The sequence below is a fragment of the Monopterus albus genome, unplaced genomic scaffold (assembly GCF_001952655.1).
Source record: "Monopterus albus unplaced genomic scaffold, M_albus_1.0 scaffold30.1, whole genome shotgun sequence".
NCBI lineage: Eukaryota > Metazoa > Chordata > Actinopteri > Synbranchiformes > Synbranchidae > Monopterus > Monopterus albus.
Window position 1 is genome coordinate 1,295,409 of NW_018127910.1, and position 18,238 is coordinate 1,313,646.

At 40.2% G+C, this 18,238-nt stretch overlaps 1 protein-coding gene across 10 annotated transcripts in view; it reads right to left on the reverse strand.

The window, feature by feature from the left end:
* The window catches only part of LOC109958053 (dedicator of cytokinesis protein 9), a 77,275-nt gene that overhangs the window by 35,311 nt on the left and 23,726 nt on the right, over window positions 1-18,238 (reverse strand). For 7 of the 10 annotated variants that reach the window (XM_020596383.1, XM_020596382.1, XM_020596381.1 and 4 more), the window contains exons 2-5: window positions 10,900-11,016; window positions 5,223-5,312; window positions 3,706-3,788; window positions 1,963-2,032 (exon numbers count right to left, since the gene is read on the reverse strand). In XM_020596383.1, coding sequence (XP_020452039.1) covers window positions 1,963-2,032; window positions 3,706-3,788; window positions 5,223-5,312; window positions 10,900-11,016 — 360 coding nt within the window. Of the gene's footprint in view, window positions 1-1,962; window positions 2,033-3,705; window positions 3,789-5,222; window positions 5,313-10,899; window positions 11,017-13,236; window positions 13,522-18,238 lie in introns of those variants that run through there. The other 3 variants (XM_020596385.1, XM_020596386.1, XM_020596378.1) reach the window with 1 other exon arrangement.

Sequence of the window (18,238 nt, forward strand, 5' to 3'; positions counted from 1 at the left end):
AGCAAGAAAATCTCAGCAAGTTAAGTGATGGTGCTTTCAGATGGGACAAATCACTGCTGATGTGAAGATAATGCCACTTATTTCAAAGCAGAGAAAAAATGCCGATGCACTGGCTCCTTTTGTGTTAAGAAGATTCAGCGGTGCTTTTAACTCAACCTGCTAAAGCCTTTCATTACTGTGCACAAAAACCTTTGATCTTGTGGTCTAAATAAACATCTATCTTCATAACAGATCCTTGACACATGCATCAGCTCTTCTCACACTTCCAAGGTGTATAAAGATTACATAAAGCCTTTCATATCTGACTAAGCGGCTCTGATTCACCAGCTATGATGACTTGTAAAAATAAACCGGTTAGAAGAACAATGACAGAAAAGGAGATTGGGACCAACTCTGCAGCCCTGTCCTGGTTTAGATCAGCTCTGCATGAACGGAAGATGCTATTTACAGTTATACTTTCAGGCTCTGAATGAGTACTGGGAGGAACAGTATCCCTGGCAATTTCACACAATGCGCAGAGTGAATGGCCTTTCAAGATGTCATCATCCTAGCATAGGCCCTCCTTCATCTTCTGTAAGTCTAAAAAAGCTAAAGGGGATTTTAACAGTACTGGCAGGAAAACAAAGTATCCTCTGTGTGTCTTATGGAGTGATCTAAAAAGCATCTGGAATGGTTCAGTGCCCGTTTCTCCTTATCAGTGTCTGGACAACAATCACCCATCCCCAGAGAGGCAGACAAATCACATTCTGTGAACTCCCATTTGCTAAAAAAAAAACTGTCAAGGAAAGATAAAAACAAACCGAATAGTTGCAGAAGCCTGCTAAATTATAGCCAGACAAAGAGAAGAAGAACCAAATCACACAACAAACGTCACATGTGGTCCAAAACACAATTATAAAAAGATTTCTGGGGATTTTATCATGCACAAGCACCCTCCCTGTTTGAAAGAAAAACCCTGTAGTGACTGTTATAGAGAGATGGAGGCCAGAGACAGAGGTAAGCACTGAATAAAGGGTAGCTGGGATCTTGTCAGTTGTGTTGAAATCCTGTTCTCTGGTCAGAAGTAAAGGTGACCGTGAGGTTGAACAGGACAGACCCTGACCTGTGATGACAGCCTTAGTCTAAAAAACACATTTTGCTCAATCACAATTGTATTAACTTACATGCACTTAAAAGGAAAAGACACACTTTGTAGTGTTTTGTATAAAAACACTACAAACAGGGTATTTTAGCTAAAGATGAACCCCAAACAGGGTATTTTAGCTAAAGATGAAGGGCACTGTGTTGCCTATAGGAGGTGCACTTTGACATATCATGTGAGGCAAGAGGGTCAGGATCATCATCATACATCTTATGAGGCAGTGTGACCTCACAAAACGTTAGATAACGTATATATCAGCAGCAGCTTTATATCATCTTTAAAGACTCCCATCAAAGCTGAGTGTCTATCAGGTGACAAATGAGTGTCCTTGACGTGCACTCCCACAAGTCCTTCCAAAGACAACAAATACTCATTTAATCTGTACAACAACATACACCCAGTCCATCATGTATGAATTATCAGAGAATGAAAAGATCCAAATGTTGTACATGTAACTTTAAAATATTCATGGTGTAAAAGTGTGCCAGAAAAAAGTTGTAAGTCTAATTATACTTAATTCTTTCCATTAAATGCAACTATTAGACACAAAACTGCGTTTAACACCTAAAATGAAAACAGGACATATGAAACTATACTGACTGGATTAAGACACATTTAGCTGTACGCAGCCCTTTCTGGACAAGGTTTATGTAATCCTGAATAAAACCACAACCTAGAAACAGAATGAATCAATTGTGCAATAACAAACTGCTAAATTACTTTAAGCTGCTGAACAATTCTGGGTATCTAAAAGCCCTAAAATCAGTAATAGGACTTTATGTTGTATTTCACAAGTGCAGGGAAGTATAAAGCAAATTCACCTCATCTTTGTCAGCATCCTCATCCACTTCAAACACATGGACAGGCAGTTTATCAGGCCGGGATGCTTTACTGTAAAAATATAACCAGGTCACATTAACAGGTGTCAACAGTATGCACTGAGAAGATCAGAAAAAACTTCTTAAAGGATAAGGTCGGTCATTTTCTATATTAATAGTATTGTAAACCCTCCTCATAGAGAAACTAAAACCGCCACTGAATTGCCTTTACTCATGGTTAATGTCTGTCAGCTGTCAGACCTGGTTCAGCTGGTTCACCTGTGCCACAGACTGTTGTTGTTCAAAAATGATTAAAAAACACATCAGGGAAACACAATGCTGCACTGAGTGACACGTTCCTTCATTAGCAAGTCCCAGAGCCAAACATGAAGAACTAGCAGAATGTAAACAAAGCGAAAGCTCGCACAAGATCTCAGACATACACAGTTCACTCTGATTTGTGCTAACTTCAGGAAATTATGGCTGCTCGGAGACTTTGGGACAACATAGTTGAGTATCAGGTTTCGTAATGAAAAAACTCTGTGATGCATTTTTAATCGTTTTTGAACAACAACAATCTATCACACAGACGAATAAGCTAATCCAGGACTAACAGACAATAATGGTGAGTAGAGGGAATTCATTGTTGGTTTTAGTCTCTGTATGGTGATTGTGGAAAATACTATTAATATAGAAAATGACCGGCCTTATCCTTTAACAAAGTAGCACAGGTTACCACAGTTGGGGGTAACTAAATAATTGTGGTTGTCTAATTTTGAGCTACTTGACCTTTAATACCTACTTTTCAACTTTAAAGGAAAATAGTTATTATTATTTCCAAGACATTTGTTTTTGGCTGTAGCAAATAAGTTACTTAGCAGATTAAGATCTTACTGTACATGTTAAACCTAAAAGTGTATTTAGACTTCAGAAGCTTTGGAAATGGGTAAGTTACTTCATACTGTCATAAATATCCATGGCAATGTAAGAAAAGGTAAAATTGCTGTGATGTGGCCTCAGTCTGCAAATCCTTCCAGCATATGTGGTCTGATTGAAATTATGTGATTCTTCCTTATGGTTTTGTTTTTGTGTCTCAAGAGAATCAGAAAAGGGCAACATTGAGGTGAACACAAATTCCAGGAATGCTAACCTGCTGGAATGAAAATGTGCCAAAAGTAAAAAGTACTTTTACTGAATGTACTGTGAGGTTTTTAAAACAGGCGATCTGCGTCATGGTGTATTGTTTTAACTTCCCTAGATTCATTAGAGGGACAAATTTTTTGGCAACACTGAGGATTGTCAACTCATATTCTAACATAGTGCCAGTAAAACAGATGCTCTTCAGCGAAGATGCTGGAGTTGATGACACAATATCCAGGCAATGAAGGTGGTTTCCACTTATGCTGCATTTGGCAATAATCTAGGTCTCCGTAAAAAGGAAACAATTTTATTGCAAGGAAATAGGAATTGTATATATGCTGTCTTTCCTTGTAATTAAGTTACAATAACGTTGCATCAGAAGCAGGAAACAAAAAGGTGACAGCTTGTCTAGGTGAACAAAAAGAAACAAAACAAAAACTGTGTAACACTATGTGTGTACTGTGTTAGAGTTTGAAATCTCTGGCATCACTGTGTACATATAGAAGCTGTTGTTACTTGCCCATTGTAAGAATGACTTGGCACACTATTTCTTTATTTCTGTGTATATAGCGTACAACAGTGCTGAGGTTTTAATTGCAGACTTACTTTGGAAGCTGTCGAAAGTCTCCAGAATAGTCCTCATACTTGTAGTTGACAACATGCCAGTTAGACTTGTAGGTCTTAATGCACTGGGAAGACACAATGCACAGAAAATACACATTGCATGTCAACACAGGATACACAGTTCATTAGCACTTTAGAATTGTGATAAGGTGTCACTGTGCCTGAAACTAACTAGTTTGTAAGATGTGTTGTCCAATCATGTTGTCTTAAGAAAACATGACTGTATACTATACATGTGTATATTAAATAAATTCCCCACTCGCCCCCCCACTTTGGAGTGGTCTTATTCCTTCCTTCAAGCTCGGGTCCTCTACCAGAGGCCTGGGAGCTTGAGGGTCCTGCTCAGTATCTTAGCTGTTCTTAGGACTGCACTCTTCTGGACAGAGTTCTCAGATGTTGTTCCTGGGATCTGTTGGAGCCACTCTCCCAGTTTGGGGGTCACAGCCCCCAATGTTCCTATTACCACGAGGACCACTTGTGCCTTCACCTTCCATATATTTTCTAACTCTTCTTCCAGTCTTTGGTATTTCTTGAGCTTCTCGTGTTCCTTCTACCTGATGTTGCTATCGCTTGGGATTGCTACATCTATCACTACGGCCTTCTTCTTCTGTTTGTCCACCACTACTATGTCCAGTTGGTTGGCCATTACCAGTTTGTCAGTCTGTATCTGGAAGTCCCACAGGATCTTAGCTTGGTCATTCTCAACCACCTTTGAAATTTGTAGTCTCCAGATCCAAGCAATGCTAATAAATTGCCTTAGGTGACATCACATGAGGCAGTTTTCCAGAGTGTAACTACTGAATAAAATGTAGTGGCTGACAAATAGAAAAAATCCTTACTGTGTTTCCATGAATCACAAGAAAGCACAGTCACAATAAAGTATTTGTTTTGAGCAAAAATTAAAGCCTCTGTGGAGTGAAATCTTTTATGCAAAAGGAATGCATGGTGAGCGTTCACACCCCACCTCAATCAGATGGGGAGGGAGTGCATCTGTATCTCCCTTTGCTTGGAAAGAAGACATCTGTTCATTGTTAGACTCAGTGATAGCAGCAGCTCACTGTTGTCTATTCTACAAAAATATGTGCCATTTACAAGAACTGGCTCGACAGGGAGGTGAAATGCAACCTGATCAGAGGAGTGATCGGGAACAGAGACGTTCTTGCTGGATTAATCTCCACAGCTGTCCTGCTGATGTCACACAACACCCGACTGGGAGTTTCGGTATGTTTATAACTTCAGACAAAGGCCCCCTAAAGGGTGACCTTTGACCTGGAAGGTGAGCTGTGGCTTAAAAAGACAATAAGTTCAGGGCGCATTGGACGGATGTGAAAATATGTCTCCCCTCTCATAGCCAGAAATCAACATTTTGTAACTAGAGATAATTTAATTAAAATAACCAAAACATTTCTAACTTTGTCAGAAAATCATGTAGGACTCCACTGCTCAGACTGAGACATCTATCAGAAAAACATGTTTCCAGGGCATTTGAATCAGTGTACCTCTTGGACAAACAGGCTCTGGGCTTTTCTCTCTGCATTTTCAGGCACTGTGGGGTAGAGGGTTCTCCCTTGCCGCTTCAAGGTCAAAATCTGTGAAACAAAACCAGAATTTATTCACTAAGAAAAACAGACCGGAGAAAATACAACAAGCAGACCACAAACATGTTCAACTTCATAGTAAAGTGAAACTGAAACAAAATTTCTCAATTTGGATGCCATTTCCCAGTTTGTGGTCTCAGCTGGACTCAGTTACCCTGGGTGTTCTGTTAAATATTATTTTGTGCTAGGAAATTGACTGATGACTTTGTGCAGGTTCAAAGGGGCAGTGAGGGAGGCAGTTACAGTTACTATACTGTTTAGCTCCAGGAGTCATGGACCCACCCTGAATCTGGCTATTAGGAGATGTGTTTTGAGGCCTCTTTCATTTATAGAACAAGAAACAGAACACAAACAGTGTCTTGGAGACCACAGAAGAGATGATTTGCCTCACATGGCTGATAGGAAAAGAAACTGTAGCAACAAATATATCCAAACACTATTAAACTTCACACTCCCTTCTTGACTCACATCCATTACAGCTCCTCCAACACGACTGTTGTGAGGAAGTTTCAGCGCTGGTATCTAAAGATTACAGCAATGTTTCAAAACTGAGATAATCTATTCAAGACAGTGGTATAGAAAACAGAGTAGGTCAGTGTAATTTATTAATTTTTTTCTAAAGCAGTGAGAAAATTGAAGCTCCGTTTACACTTGTCCTGAGCAACAACCACACATCAGGATTAATTCTGAATCTAAAAGTGAAGAGCATCTGGCCACACAAAATCCCTGCTTGCAAGAGTGAAATAGAAATACAACCATTAAATGACAGTGGTTCAGCTGATCGAGTTAAAAGGAAACCAGTGAATTCTGACTTTGTGCAAGTCAAATGTTCGGCAGTTGCGAGTATGAGAGTCAGTTTCTATGACAGCGAGGAATGCAGATTATATCTCGGTTACCCTTCGCTGAAGAGAAAAGTGCTTTGAGCAGTACGTTTTTTTTAATATGCAAAAAAAAAGTTTTAACTTTTATCTGAGCACACCATATATCACATTGTTGGAGTAATAGTTTACCATCTTAATGCACCATGGAATAGATTCCTCTTTAGTGTAACAATAGAAATGTAGCATATTAGAACTAGAGTGTGGATACCCTAACTGAGCCTGGTGGGACCCATTGGTCCCTGAGGGGTCGGACAGAAATGTAGAAGTTACGTTTGGGTCGGGTATGGACACGCTCTGTAGGTGAAAATTTTAGGGTAGACGTCTGGAACAAAAACATGTGGTGGCATCTATGCTCTGACTAGAACTGAAACAAGTGTAGTACCATGACCGAGCATCACAACGAAGGCCAATAAAAAGCAGGTGCTGCCAAGATGTATTCAGATGTGTCTCATAAAAGGTATCAGGATTTACTGCTTTTCTCTCTTTATACCATTGTAAACTAAATATTCTTCTACACTGAACTGCCACATTTGACTTTAAAAACATGTAACACACATCTTTCAGCATTTTTCTCACATTTTATAGATCAAATAATGAATTGATCATTCAGGAGAATAATTAACCAATTAATGGATAGTGAAAAGTATTGTTAGCTGCAACCCCGTATTATACAGCATTTTTCTAAGCTGTGGTGCCTTATTTCACTGATAATGCATCATTTTCAAATACTGCACAAAACCACTTTTAATAAAGTGTGAAACAAACTGGTTAGATTAAGAAATGAAACGTGTTTTTAGTAAAATTCATTATCATCATTAAAATATTGTCTTTTATATCTCAAATGACACTAAAACGCAAAAGCGCCATCTTTCTCTTTTTCCTCCCTGTCCCTCTGAATGACCTTTAATTTGACTGAACGCTGGTTGTATGAATTATGACAAATCCCACACTGAGCACACACATTTGTGAGCCTGAAGTCTCCCTTTCCTCTCTGCAAGCCAGGTTTCCTGCAAGAGAGATGGTAATCTTAGCAGCAGAAATAAACAGGCATGGAGGTAAGAGGGAGCCAGGAAGCGGGAAAGAGGAAGCGTTAAACTGAGGAACAAGTCATCAGGGAGAACCATACGATTTTGTGGTGAATAAGCTGAAAATTAGCACTGTAGCTGCACTCAGCAGGGACACAGCATTTGCAAAATTATTTTCTTTTCTCAAGCTAACCTGAACTGAGTGTGAACTGTATCCTATAAAAATCAAAACCAACAATGGATTCATCCTTCCAACAAGTATTGCCTATATAAACAAAACACAGTATAGAGTATTCCTCCATGCTATAGCCCTTCATTTTTGGGCAAAAACATAAAAAAATAGCTCTTATTTAGTCTGAGAAATGTTTGCAGAAACTACAGTATCCCTATTTTTGTTGATTATTTACCTTTTTAACAAGACTAGGAGCTGTCATGTCAGCAGCTCTGAGAGGCTTTGAGCTACTCATAATAACAGTAACATGGTGAACTAGGGCAAGGATAAGATTTACCCTGTTAACAAGCTTAGTTTAGCTTGATACTATCATTTGCTAGTTAGCACTAAACACAAAAGGATGGTGTGACTGTCAGTTTTGCTGGTATTTGGTCATATACAAAAGTACCGGATAGAATAAAAAGTTTATCCCATGGTGGCAGCTATCACCAGTGTCAGTATTATTCATCATCTTGGTAACATGAATGTTTGAACATGTCACGGCAATTTATCCAGTAGTTGTTGACATATTTCAGCATGGACCACTGGTACAACCTTACCAAAGCATAAATAATGGAAATAAAAGGGTGGTATTTTATGATCTGTTTGTAAAGGCTTGCATCTTGGCTGTTGAGGCTGAGTTCCACAGACGGGTTAGGGAAGTTAGAAAGATGCATTCATGTCGGTGTTTTCGTCAGACTGGTGGACAATACCACCAGCTTTAAAGACAAATAGCATGTGGCATTATCCAAAACCTTTTGGAAACTGTAAAGTGGTTCAAGAACTTAAAAAAAATAAAATAAATAAGAATACTGTGCTTAAGTGTGGGCTTTGGGGTGGGGATGGGCCTACACCTACATATTAAACTGAGGAGAAGAGGGAAGGAAGAGCCTCCTCCTGGTAATCCAGCACAAATGTCTCCAGATGCTGTGCATAGAGAGCACACAGAGACCTGCAAAGAGCTGCCTTGTGCCAACGGCTTCCAGATCAAAAACAGATGGAGATCATATAAACACTGGCTCACAGAAGAACAGTATCAACACATGACTTCTGATGTGCCAGTGGGGCTGAGATCAGTCACTACTATTAAGAGCAGTCGAAAAACACAATGTATACAAAAATAACAAACAGAGAAGTTCCTTCTGCCTGTTTTGGCCTTGATTTATCACCAACTAGCACTGTATACTTTGCACTAACTCTGAGCATATAAAGATTCCTGTATGAATACACCGTGGTGATACATAAGCACTTGCCACTGAAAGATCCTCGAGTCTGAAACAGATGTTAGTTTCAATCACCATGTCTGTGTTTCTTGCTTCTAGGTCAGAATCACCTGTCAGCCCCCTGACAACACACTGTTGTCTGTGTGTAAGGCTGGTATGTTGTGTTCATAGCAGCAGGCTGAAAGATCATGACACAAGAGAAGACAAGTCGAGGCTGCCCTGCTGTCACTAAGCAGCCAGTTGCCAGGCCTGTCAAAGTGTAGTACCTCCTGACCTTATCCAGAGCCAAACGCGTCCTTTTATCCATTTCACTTATATTCTGTTCCACACTGCCACCTTCATTCTCATTTATTGGTGTGTGCACAATACAGAGACTCGGAATCACTTATTTGCTCTAATAAAAGAAAGGAAACAGCAACACTGGCAACCTTACTTATGTGAGTCAGTGCTTTCAGTCATTTAGCTCCAAAGAAACATCACGTTTACAGAAAAAAAGGATGTCAAGTCTGTTCCAGCATCAGAAAACCATGCAGATAAAGCTCAAATGCATCAGCAAAATTATGCTTTAGTTTATGTCTTAAATGTTTCTGTTGTGCGGTAATGCACCGACAAGGCTGATTTTACAAGTTTGTTGTGGCAAACATGTTGCTGGGAGCGTTGCTGTTTGGCAGCCAACACAAGGGTTACCTCACAGTTCCTGAGTATGATGGTGGTGTTGGTTTCAAGCCTTTTTTTTACCAGTATGTTTAGCATACTGTATAGTAAACCTGCATAAAAAGTCATTCTGGGGCATTTTGTGCCCAAATTTGAAGAGCATATAAACAGAGTGGAGCAGTGAGAAATGGAAAAAATCTGCATGCATTTCACTTTTAGCTTAAACTGTAACCTTACATTCAAAAGAACTAAAGAAGAACGACTACTTTTTCAGAATAGAAATTATTTGAAGTTACAGTTAGGCCCATGTGGAATATAAGACAATAAGTCATATGTAAAATTCAACAAATCAATGGACTTAATAAATAAAGTACAGTACACCTGTATGACCTTTCAGTTTTCTTTTTAAAGTACTTTAGGAATTCCATTATTGAGCTCGCAACAATTAAATTTTTGACTGAGAAGTGTTGGAGATGCATTCTGAGTTGGGCGTGCTTCAGCCTCGTGGTGTGAGTGGCACCGGAGCGAAACTGAGCAGGACATAGGCGGACGCGCCCTCCTTTTAAAAGAAGCCACTCTGCACTCTTTTGAAAATCCCCCTGCTCCACTCACATGCTCTGCTTTCAACTAACTCCCAGTCCATTACACTTTCCCTCTGACTTTCTTAAAAAAACAACAACTCTCTTGTGTGGAAATGTTGCAACATTTCGTATACATTATCTAACAATTGTACTCCCACTAGAGCTGTGGAGGAAGATTTTTGGAAATCTCTTGAGTTTCCTCTTTATTTCACATGGAAAATCATTCACAGCTCCTCTACCCATATGATGGGAATGTGGACACGCACTCAGACAAAAGATGTTAAAGTCATTGTGGTTATTGAAACAAAGGCTTCTCTCGTTGTAAGAAGAGCTATAACAACAAAGGCCCTGGCTCTAAAAAATTTCCACTGGACCATGTTGGTACAAGCATCTTTCAAAGAAGTCTCACTTCCTGAAGTACCCGTACTGGGCCAGATTTCCATTTTAGATGTTCCAATGTGGAAAGCACGAGGAAGCAAACACTATGTCCTGTACAATGTAGCTGGAGATAACCACAACATAGGAGACAGAATGAGCTAATTAAATAGATGGCCCCTGACCCCTCTCTTGGTTCAGCATGGGAGGACGTAAACAAAAGGAAAATCTCTGTGAATGACCCCGCTCTGCACTCACTGGCCACGCCTGGGCCAAAGGAAAGAACTGCAAAAGTCAAACAAATACTACAGAGAAAACACACAAGTGGGTGGGTAAATAATGATGCTGGACAGATAACAATAAATGGGTTTGCCATTATAAGGTTTTTTGTCCCCCCAAAATGCCTCACCTTCCACAGTTGTATCATGGGATTTCTATTAGAAATCAAAGCTTTAACTCTGACAGTGTTATTACTGCTCCCTAAAATACTGTACATACACCACTAACTTTACCCAGCCACACTACCCAGAGCTATATGTACTCCAGTAAGGCTTTTGAGCCAGGTTTTCACATGTAGATGTGATGTAGTTTGCCCGGTCAACATGCAGCGATTAGGTGCGAAACTCACTTCGAAGTCCTCCTGGGGGAACTGCAGCATGTCTCTGAGGACATCACTGAGGATCTGTGTCTTTCTTTGCAACAGCACATTTTCGTAATCCAGCGGCTCAATCACCTTGGGCTTTGCCTAGAGAAGACAGACAAAGCTCTGTTAGTGGGACATTTGATGCAAGTTTGATGCACTCAAATACACATATTTTAGGTGGAAATATACTTGGCACGTATTTTTCATTTATTTTAAAGATACACCTGGAAACAGTAAATACTCTGACTGAGCTTGAATGATGTAATTGTGCTGTCATACTGGGCTATACCAAAACATACATAATGTACATTTGTTAAGTGCAGGTCTATCACAAGTCCATCTGCCCAATGACATCACATCTGCCTTAGCAGTGGGCAGGTCCTCAGCGAGAGAAAACATTCATGACATGTTTATCAAGCCAACAAGGAAACGATCACACTCCATTTTAATTATACAGCACAGCTGTCTTCTGCAATCTAAATCAAACCTCTGTTGTCCTCTTTTACTTTTATTTTGCAGCTGATTGCCAAGAGCAGATGTGACCATGTTATCAAAGGTGATTATGGGTTTAAGATATGGTACATCATGTCATATTGTCTGCATAATGTTAAACTCGGGCGCTGAGGCTAGGGAGAGAGTGCAAGCTGCAAAGATACAGAGGCCATTAGATGGAAAGTAAGTTATCAGAACTGCCAAACATCAAGCTGAGTGACAGCACAGCTTACATGTTGCCTCCACATCTGCTACTGATAGGACTAGTGTGATCTCAGAGAAAGGGTTGTGGATAGTTACCTGCTTAAATACATGTTGCTAGCAACCTTTGTTAATAACAGAGCAGCAGCTCGCACTGAGGACAGAGAGGGTAGGACCTTGTATCAGTTTCAAGGACAAGGAGGGGATAGCAGAGTACCGATGTTGCCACCATGTCTGTCAGCTGGGCAGGTTGTGAGATTACCAGTCAAAGCTTTATCTGGACACAACACACATGTAATAACTAAATGCAGCCACACAGGTAAATCAGGAAGGAATTACAAATGAGAAATCTCTGTACACAATCTGACGGCCTGTACCAGACACTGCAATCTTACAAACATCAGGTACACACAGCTATAGTGCCATTATTAAAGGGTGTCCTCAAAAACACGCACACCGACAGTGAAGTCAGCAAAACAAACACCTGCATGTGAGAGGGAGTGTGGGTCAGGCGTGAAGGGAGTTAGTAATGAACAGCTTTGGGACGTTCAACACCCTCACATAAAACCAAAGGGAGACAATGTTCTGTCTGCTCCACTCAAAACCCCTATAATTAAAGTGGCTAGGCAATTAACATTTTTCAATAAAGCAGCTACTGAGGTATTTGACCCCATTATCTGGACAGGGGTCCTCTTCACACCAGTGGTGGCTTTCTGTTGTTGCTGACTACTGTCTGGGCTCTTTGGCATTGCTTTGTCAGTGGCTCAAGGTGGTCCGAAACACAGTGCACTCAGTGCTGAGCAAGTGCTGTGTCATTCCCTCAAACCACAGTGCTCACAACAGCCTATTAGCCCAGTTCTAATTTTAATTTTGTATTGCTGTCATATTAGACACTTAGTTATTTTGCATGACAAAAACCCTAATTAGCTTGTCATTGCTAGAGGATATTACAATCCTAGTTATGGTTTTTGGATTTCTACAATATAACAAACACATTTGAAGACAGTATAATAATAAAATCAGGCCAGAACAATGAAAGCCCTATGTTCCACACCTATATAATGAAGTCAAACAGATTTGTCTGAAGCCATCTCCTCCACTTCCTCTCCACAGTGATCCAGCAGCTGTTTCACTGCAGCTCCCTCACACAGCCTCTAACAATGGTGTGGTGTAGTACCTCTCTACTAAATGATACTACATCAAATCTCTTGCTACTGACTGTTCTGATGGCTCTGCAGAGACCCAACCACTGGACGTCATTCATGGCAGGGCTGCCATTAGGGGTGACTTTTGAGACAAATAAACTGTTTTACAAGCCGAGGTCATCTGTAAGAATAAACTTGAAACTACGTGCTGCTTCCCTCCCGTTAGTTAAGTGTTGGTAAAGTTCAACATGCCTCAGTGCTGATGCTAACGTAGCACTTTCTCAGTGCTATATATAATGAATTGGATGGTAAAACACCTGACACCTGCTTGGGGACTTTATGACCGTTGTTAACCTTAACAGTACTGCCACTGTCAGATGCACAGATCAGAACAACTACGAAAAGCCAGCTAAATGCTTTGACATAAAACTGGCAACATGGTTACGTCCGAACTGAATGAATATTAATCCACCGAACGACTTACCACCACCTGTGGCACTGTGTCTACCTCAGCCTCAGATGGAGTCGACCTCTTGTACTGCTGTGGACTCTCAATCACCAGCTCCTTCTTTGGAGCTTTACTACTCCTTCCCTGCATTGTCAACAGCGGTGGTGAAATATCGCAGAGCTAGATCCCAAACAAAGGTGGCCAGAGACCATATCCGATAGAGAAGAATCTCTGTGTTGGTTAAAGTTAGAGAAGTTTGTATGCTTCCCTCACAGACTTGTGCTCACTCTTACCCTCCCTTCTCAGACTGCACGTACTGAGAGCAGTGGACTCACACCCAGACTGAGGAGATGGCCCCTCCTACACTAAGCTGTGCTGCATGGGGGAGTTAAACACCCTCTCGCACCCACAGTAAAACCATCTGACCCCATACTATCCACCTGCACAGTGGCACAGGGCTGACAAAGGCAAACAAAAGCTACACATTCCTCAAGTATCACAGTCAGGTCAGGGACTGCCCATGCCTTGTGTGAGACAGCTGAATTAAGAGCGTCTTAAATTTCATCTAGAAGAAGAAGCTAGGAGAGAAAAAAAACACCAATAGGTCACTTTAATCATATACATGCAGCAATATTCAAATCAAACAATTAAGCATCTGCAACATACATTTAGTATTAGGGCATCCACTTGTGAATCATCTGCAGAGCTTTAGCAGCCATTTTCCATGTAAACATTACAGATAATCTGCCAGGCTGAGCTCAGCAGATTGTGGCAGGTGTTTCAGAAACAACACGGACAAACCTTGGCCCACATTAACTGCCAAAGACTGGAGCAGAGATCTTTTATCTGTCTTTATGTGTCATTAGGTCGACCCGGTGCCTTTCTGTGTGGAGTTTGCATGTTCTCCCTGTGCCTGCGTGGGTTCTCTCTGGGCTTGCAAAGTACAGTACACCACAGTAGACCTCCCTGGGCCACAACAGGGAGGATATTATCTTTTCGTGTCAGCCTGTTGAGTGTAAGGCAGCGGGGGGAAGGGAGGAGGGGAGGGGGTCACATGGTTGTCCTCTGGAGCCACTTAGAAATGTGGCTGGCTTTAGTTTTGCGTCATCACTGACTCATTGTATTACAGTCCTGAGAACAGACACTAACAATGTAATTAATTTAAATTCACCATCATCTTGCACAAGAGTCCGATGACGTGGTTACTTTATACATAATTGTAAAAAATATAAATATGATGATTATATTATATGACCCTGATATGATTATATTATATGATTCTGATGAATGACAGTTTTGGTTCATCAGCACATTTGGTGTGCACACTGTAGAGGATACCAGCCCTAATGCAGTGTTGGGCAAACTAACTGTCCTTTGTACATACTGTTTACCTGCCATGTCAAATGTATCGAGTACATGAACATACGCTAGTGACTACAACTGTTCACATTGGTGTGAAAGTTGTGAATTCATTGCACTGGTTTTCTTTCCATTTCATTTTGTGTGCTGTCAATGTGTAATTGTTTGTGTTTATAGGAAAAGAAAAAATGGTGGAATAGCCAATAAAAGTGGTTGTTGTGGTTTAATTGTCTGGTATTAAAAATAATAAATCTAAAAATAGAATTGTCTAAACAAAACGTGCCTAAGTGAGAAAGTTCTTACATCTATCAGCCGGCCAACACAGAACCATGGCTGGCCTTCTCAGTTAAATAACAAGCTTGAGGCAATCAGTGAGCTTACCCATCATGAGCCAGAGCAAACAGGGTGTAACCTGAAATGTAACAAAAACACGGCCCACCACGCACTGCCCTGCAACAACAGCAGCAGCACCAGGACCCACCATCCTGTGGCCTGTTCTCAGTCCATCCCCCAGAGAGTTCGGAGAATGAGATTTTAATATAAAGGAAATATCTCTGTCCACCCTCTCTGCTACCACAGTAGGATGTGGAATACAATGGCATCAAAAACAACACGATGTAATCATGAGCCAAACACTGTTGTCTCGCACAGCGGAGCAATAAAATTTGAACTTCTTGTTATCTGTCAAATGTTCCAACTTTAGGGAAAACATTGGCATAGCAGATAATGCTAAAATGAAAATGTATTTCAAATAACAAATAAAAGGAAAATATGTAAAAATGTTGAAATAAATTCAAACAAAGTAATATTTTAAAGAGTCAATAAATGGATCAATATTTGTAATGTAGTGAAATTCATATTTTAACCTGGACACAGAAATAAATAAATGAAAAGTTGTAAAAATACAAAGCAATTTTTAAGTGAAAACGCAAAATGTGGATATAAACAAATATAGATGTGTAGATGTAAAAATAGATATAAAATATTTATTTATTAGCAACATTATGTATTTATTCTTCTAAAGTAAAGCCTTGGATTGCGAGTATAATTCGTTCTGGCAACGTGCTTGTAATCCAAACACTCGTATATCAATGCGAATTTCCCCATAAGAAATAATGGAAACTCAAATCATTCGTTCTACAACCACTTATTCATATAAAAACGATTACAGTAATACAAAATACAGTATAAAGTCATTAAATGGATTTATCGTTTGCACTGCTATGGCCTTATCCGGGTGGTGCTTTTCCACAACATTTTGCACCATTTCCCACATTTTACACATCTCCCTTATAAAATCTTGCGATGTCGGCCACTCACATACTTCTTTCATGCTTCTCGATGATTTCCTTTTTAACTTCCACCGCAATCATCTCCTTTTTCTTACCGTCTTTCTTTTCAACCTTTATTTTTTCTTCATCTGGGCCATTGTTGCAGTACAGATGTTGACTATACGAGTGAGGTGTGAGAACCATCGGCTCAGTTGTGTCGGGACGCTCGGCAGACAAAGCGTACGTACTACTCGTATTGCAAGACCTCGCTCGTTTATCAAGTTAAAATTTACAAAAAAATTTTGCTCGTCTTGCAAAACACTCGCAGACCAGGTTACTCGCAAACCACTGTATTTACTAATTAAACATTCTCTTGTTTAGCACTTCATTTATTTATTTGTTTATGAATACGTCATTTCAGTCCTTCGTGTTATGAGAGTAGGCTCACTGGTAATCCCAGAGGTTTTGCAATACCATATCTGACACACATGCTTGAATGAGGCATCTCCATCAAGGAGGAAAGATTAGTTATGCAAGTCCATCCATCCATCCATTTTCTAAACTGCTTAGTCCATCTTTTAAATTGATTCAATATATAAATATTTTCTAGCTGATGACATGCAGGTCGACTCCCCCACATAAGGAACTTAGCCTTAAAATAATTGACTCATTAGGCACAGTTCATCGTAAGCCAAAGTATTACAGGTCTAAGTCAGATCCTTTACTCCCAAAACATAAGTGGATGAAAGGCACTTTTATCTATGACCTAGCTGATGTCACCACTATCTCTTCCTTTCTGTGCAACAACAGCCCACTGACAAAATTAGCAGACGCTTCAGCGGTTCTGTTACAGCAGGAGTGATCAATGATTTCATGGAAATAAAGGAAGCTGAACCTTTGTGAAACCAAAGAATGACAATACATAAAACAGTGAAAGGTTTTCTGGATAGCTTTGTTATGAACAAGCTGGAAAAATGACTATTCCAACTGAATTACGACAACATTTCACCTTCAAATCGGTGACTTCTATGTTTATAGGCAGATCACGTCCTGAGCAGAATGAGACGCGACTTTCCAAACTGCCGATGAGGAAGGAAAAGGGCGAGCTGTTGTAATCAGTGAGTAAAATAACAAAACAGTGAAACAACCTAAACAGGCCATTTAATTTCTTACTGATCAGCCTCCCACTGACAGCTTTGCTTGTGAATTTCTACCCGGCCTTTACCCCCATTCTGTTTTAAATTCTCAGAAATAATAACCTAGTGCAATCAGAGAGAATCACAATGGCAACCATAAGGGTAAACAGTGTGAATTAGTGGTGGAAAATGAAAGAGAAGTACTTTAACAAGCAAACATACTGCTAAAGTTTTAAGCACTAATGTTCACAGATACGGCTAATGTCCATAACCCAAGCCATCAAGATAAGAGTCAATAAGGTGAGTCTGAGACCTTCTATTTAATGTTAGCTACTGTAGCTAACTTTGCCAACCAAAACCCTAACCTGTTTGTCACAAGAGCACTGCTGTGGTACTCGAGTCCAATTCAAGTCCAGATTTTTAGAACTTATGACTCGACTTTGACTTGACCACTGACTGTATTTGAAGATAACGATACTGATGCAATGCAATATGCTGTTAGACAGTTTGGATTATAAAATGGTGCAGGCTGTGCAAATAGTGTTTAATGTAGACCACGATGAAGAAAGAAGGTTATTCTTTGGTGACTCGGACGTGAACATTGGGGACTTGAGCCTTAACCCTGACTCGACCCCGACTGTAGCTTCAGCAGTAGTATGACTGACATAGTGACTGGATTAGTTTTATCGATAAAACTTCAGTGTTTCCAGTTAGATTACACACACGTATCTAACCACACTGTCCTTGTGATGGTTTCACTGATGTTACACAAACACACACCCTAGGAGAAGTACAACTAACTGTTGTAGAAACAGTAGCAGTAGTATTTATTTAACTAGTTGGTTGGAGGTTAAGCATGACATTTTTCTACACTTCATTTTTATCACTGATTTATAATTAGTCACTGATGTATTTAGCAGTAATATTTCCAACTTATCTGTCTTTTGTCCATTTCAAAACTCAGTACACTTGCACTCTGACAAAAATGTGTCAAGCAAACCACCTCCCCACACACATTTAAAATTTGATTTGTAAGACTGCTAAATGCTGACAGAGGATTAATCGACCCCGTATGGCAGACAAGACCATCCCAAGCCAAGAGAAACAACCAGGCCCTTGACCCAATTCCCCGCTCTCATCTAGGGCCACTGTCACGGAGTTTTGTGCTGTGAATCTGATGAACCGGCGACGGGAAGGAGGCATTGCACAAACACACACAGCAGTGAGTAAACACAAACACGATGGGCAATACGAGCTGGTACGGAGCAGCAG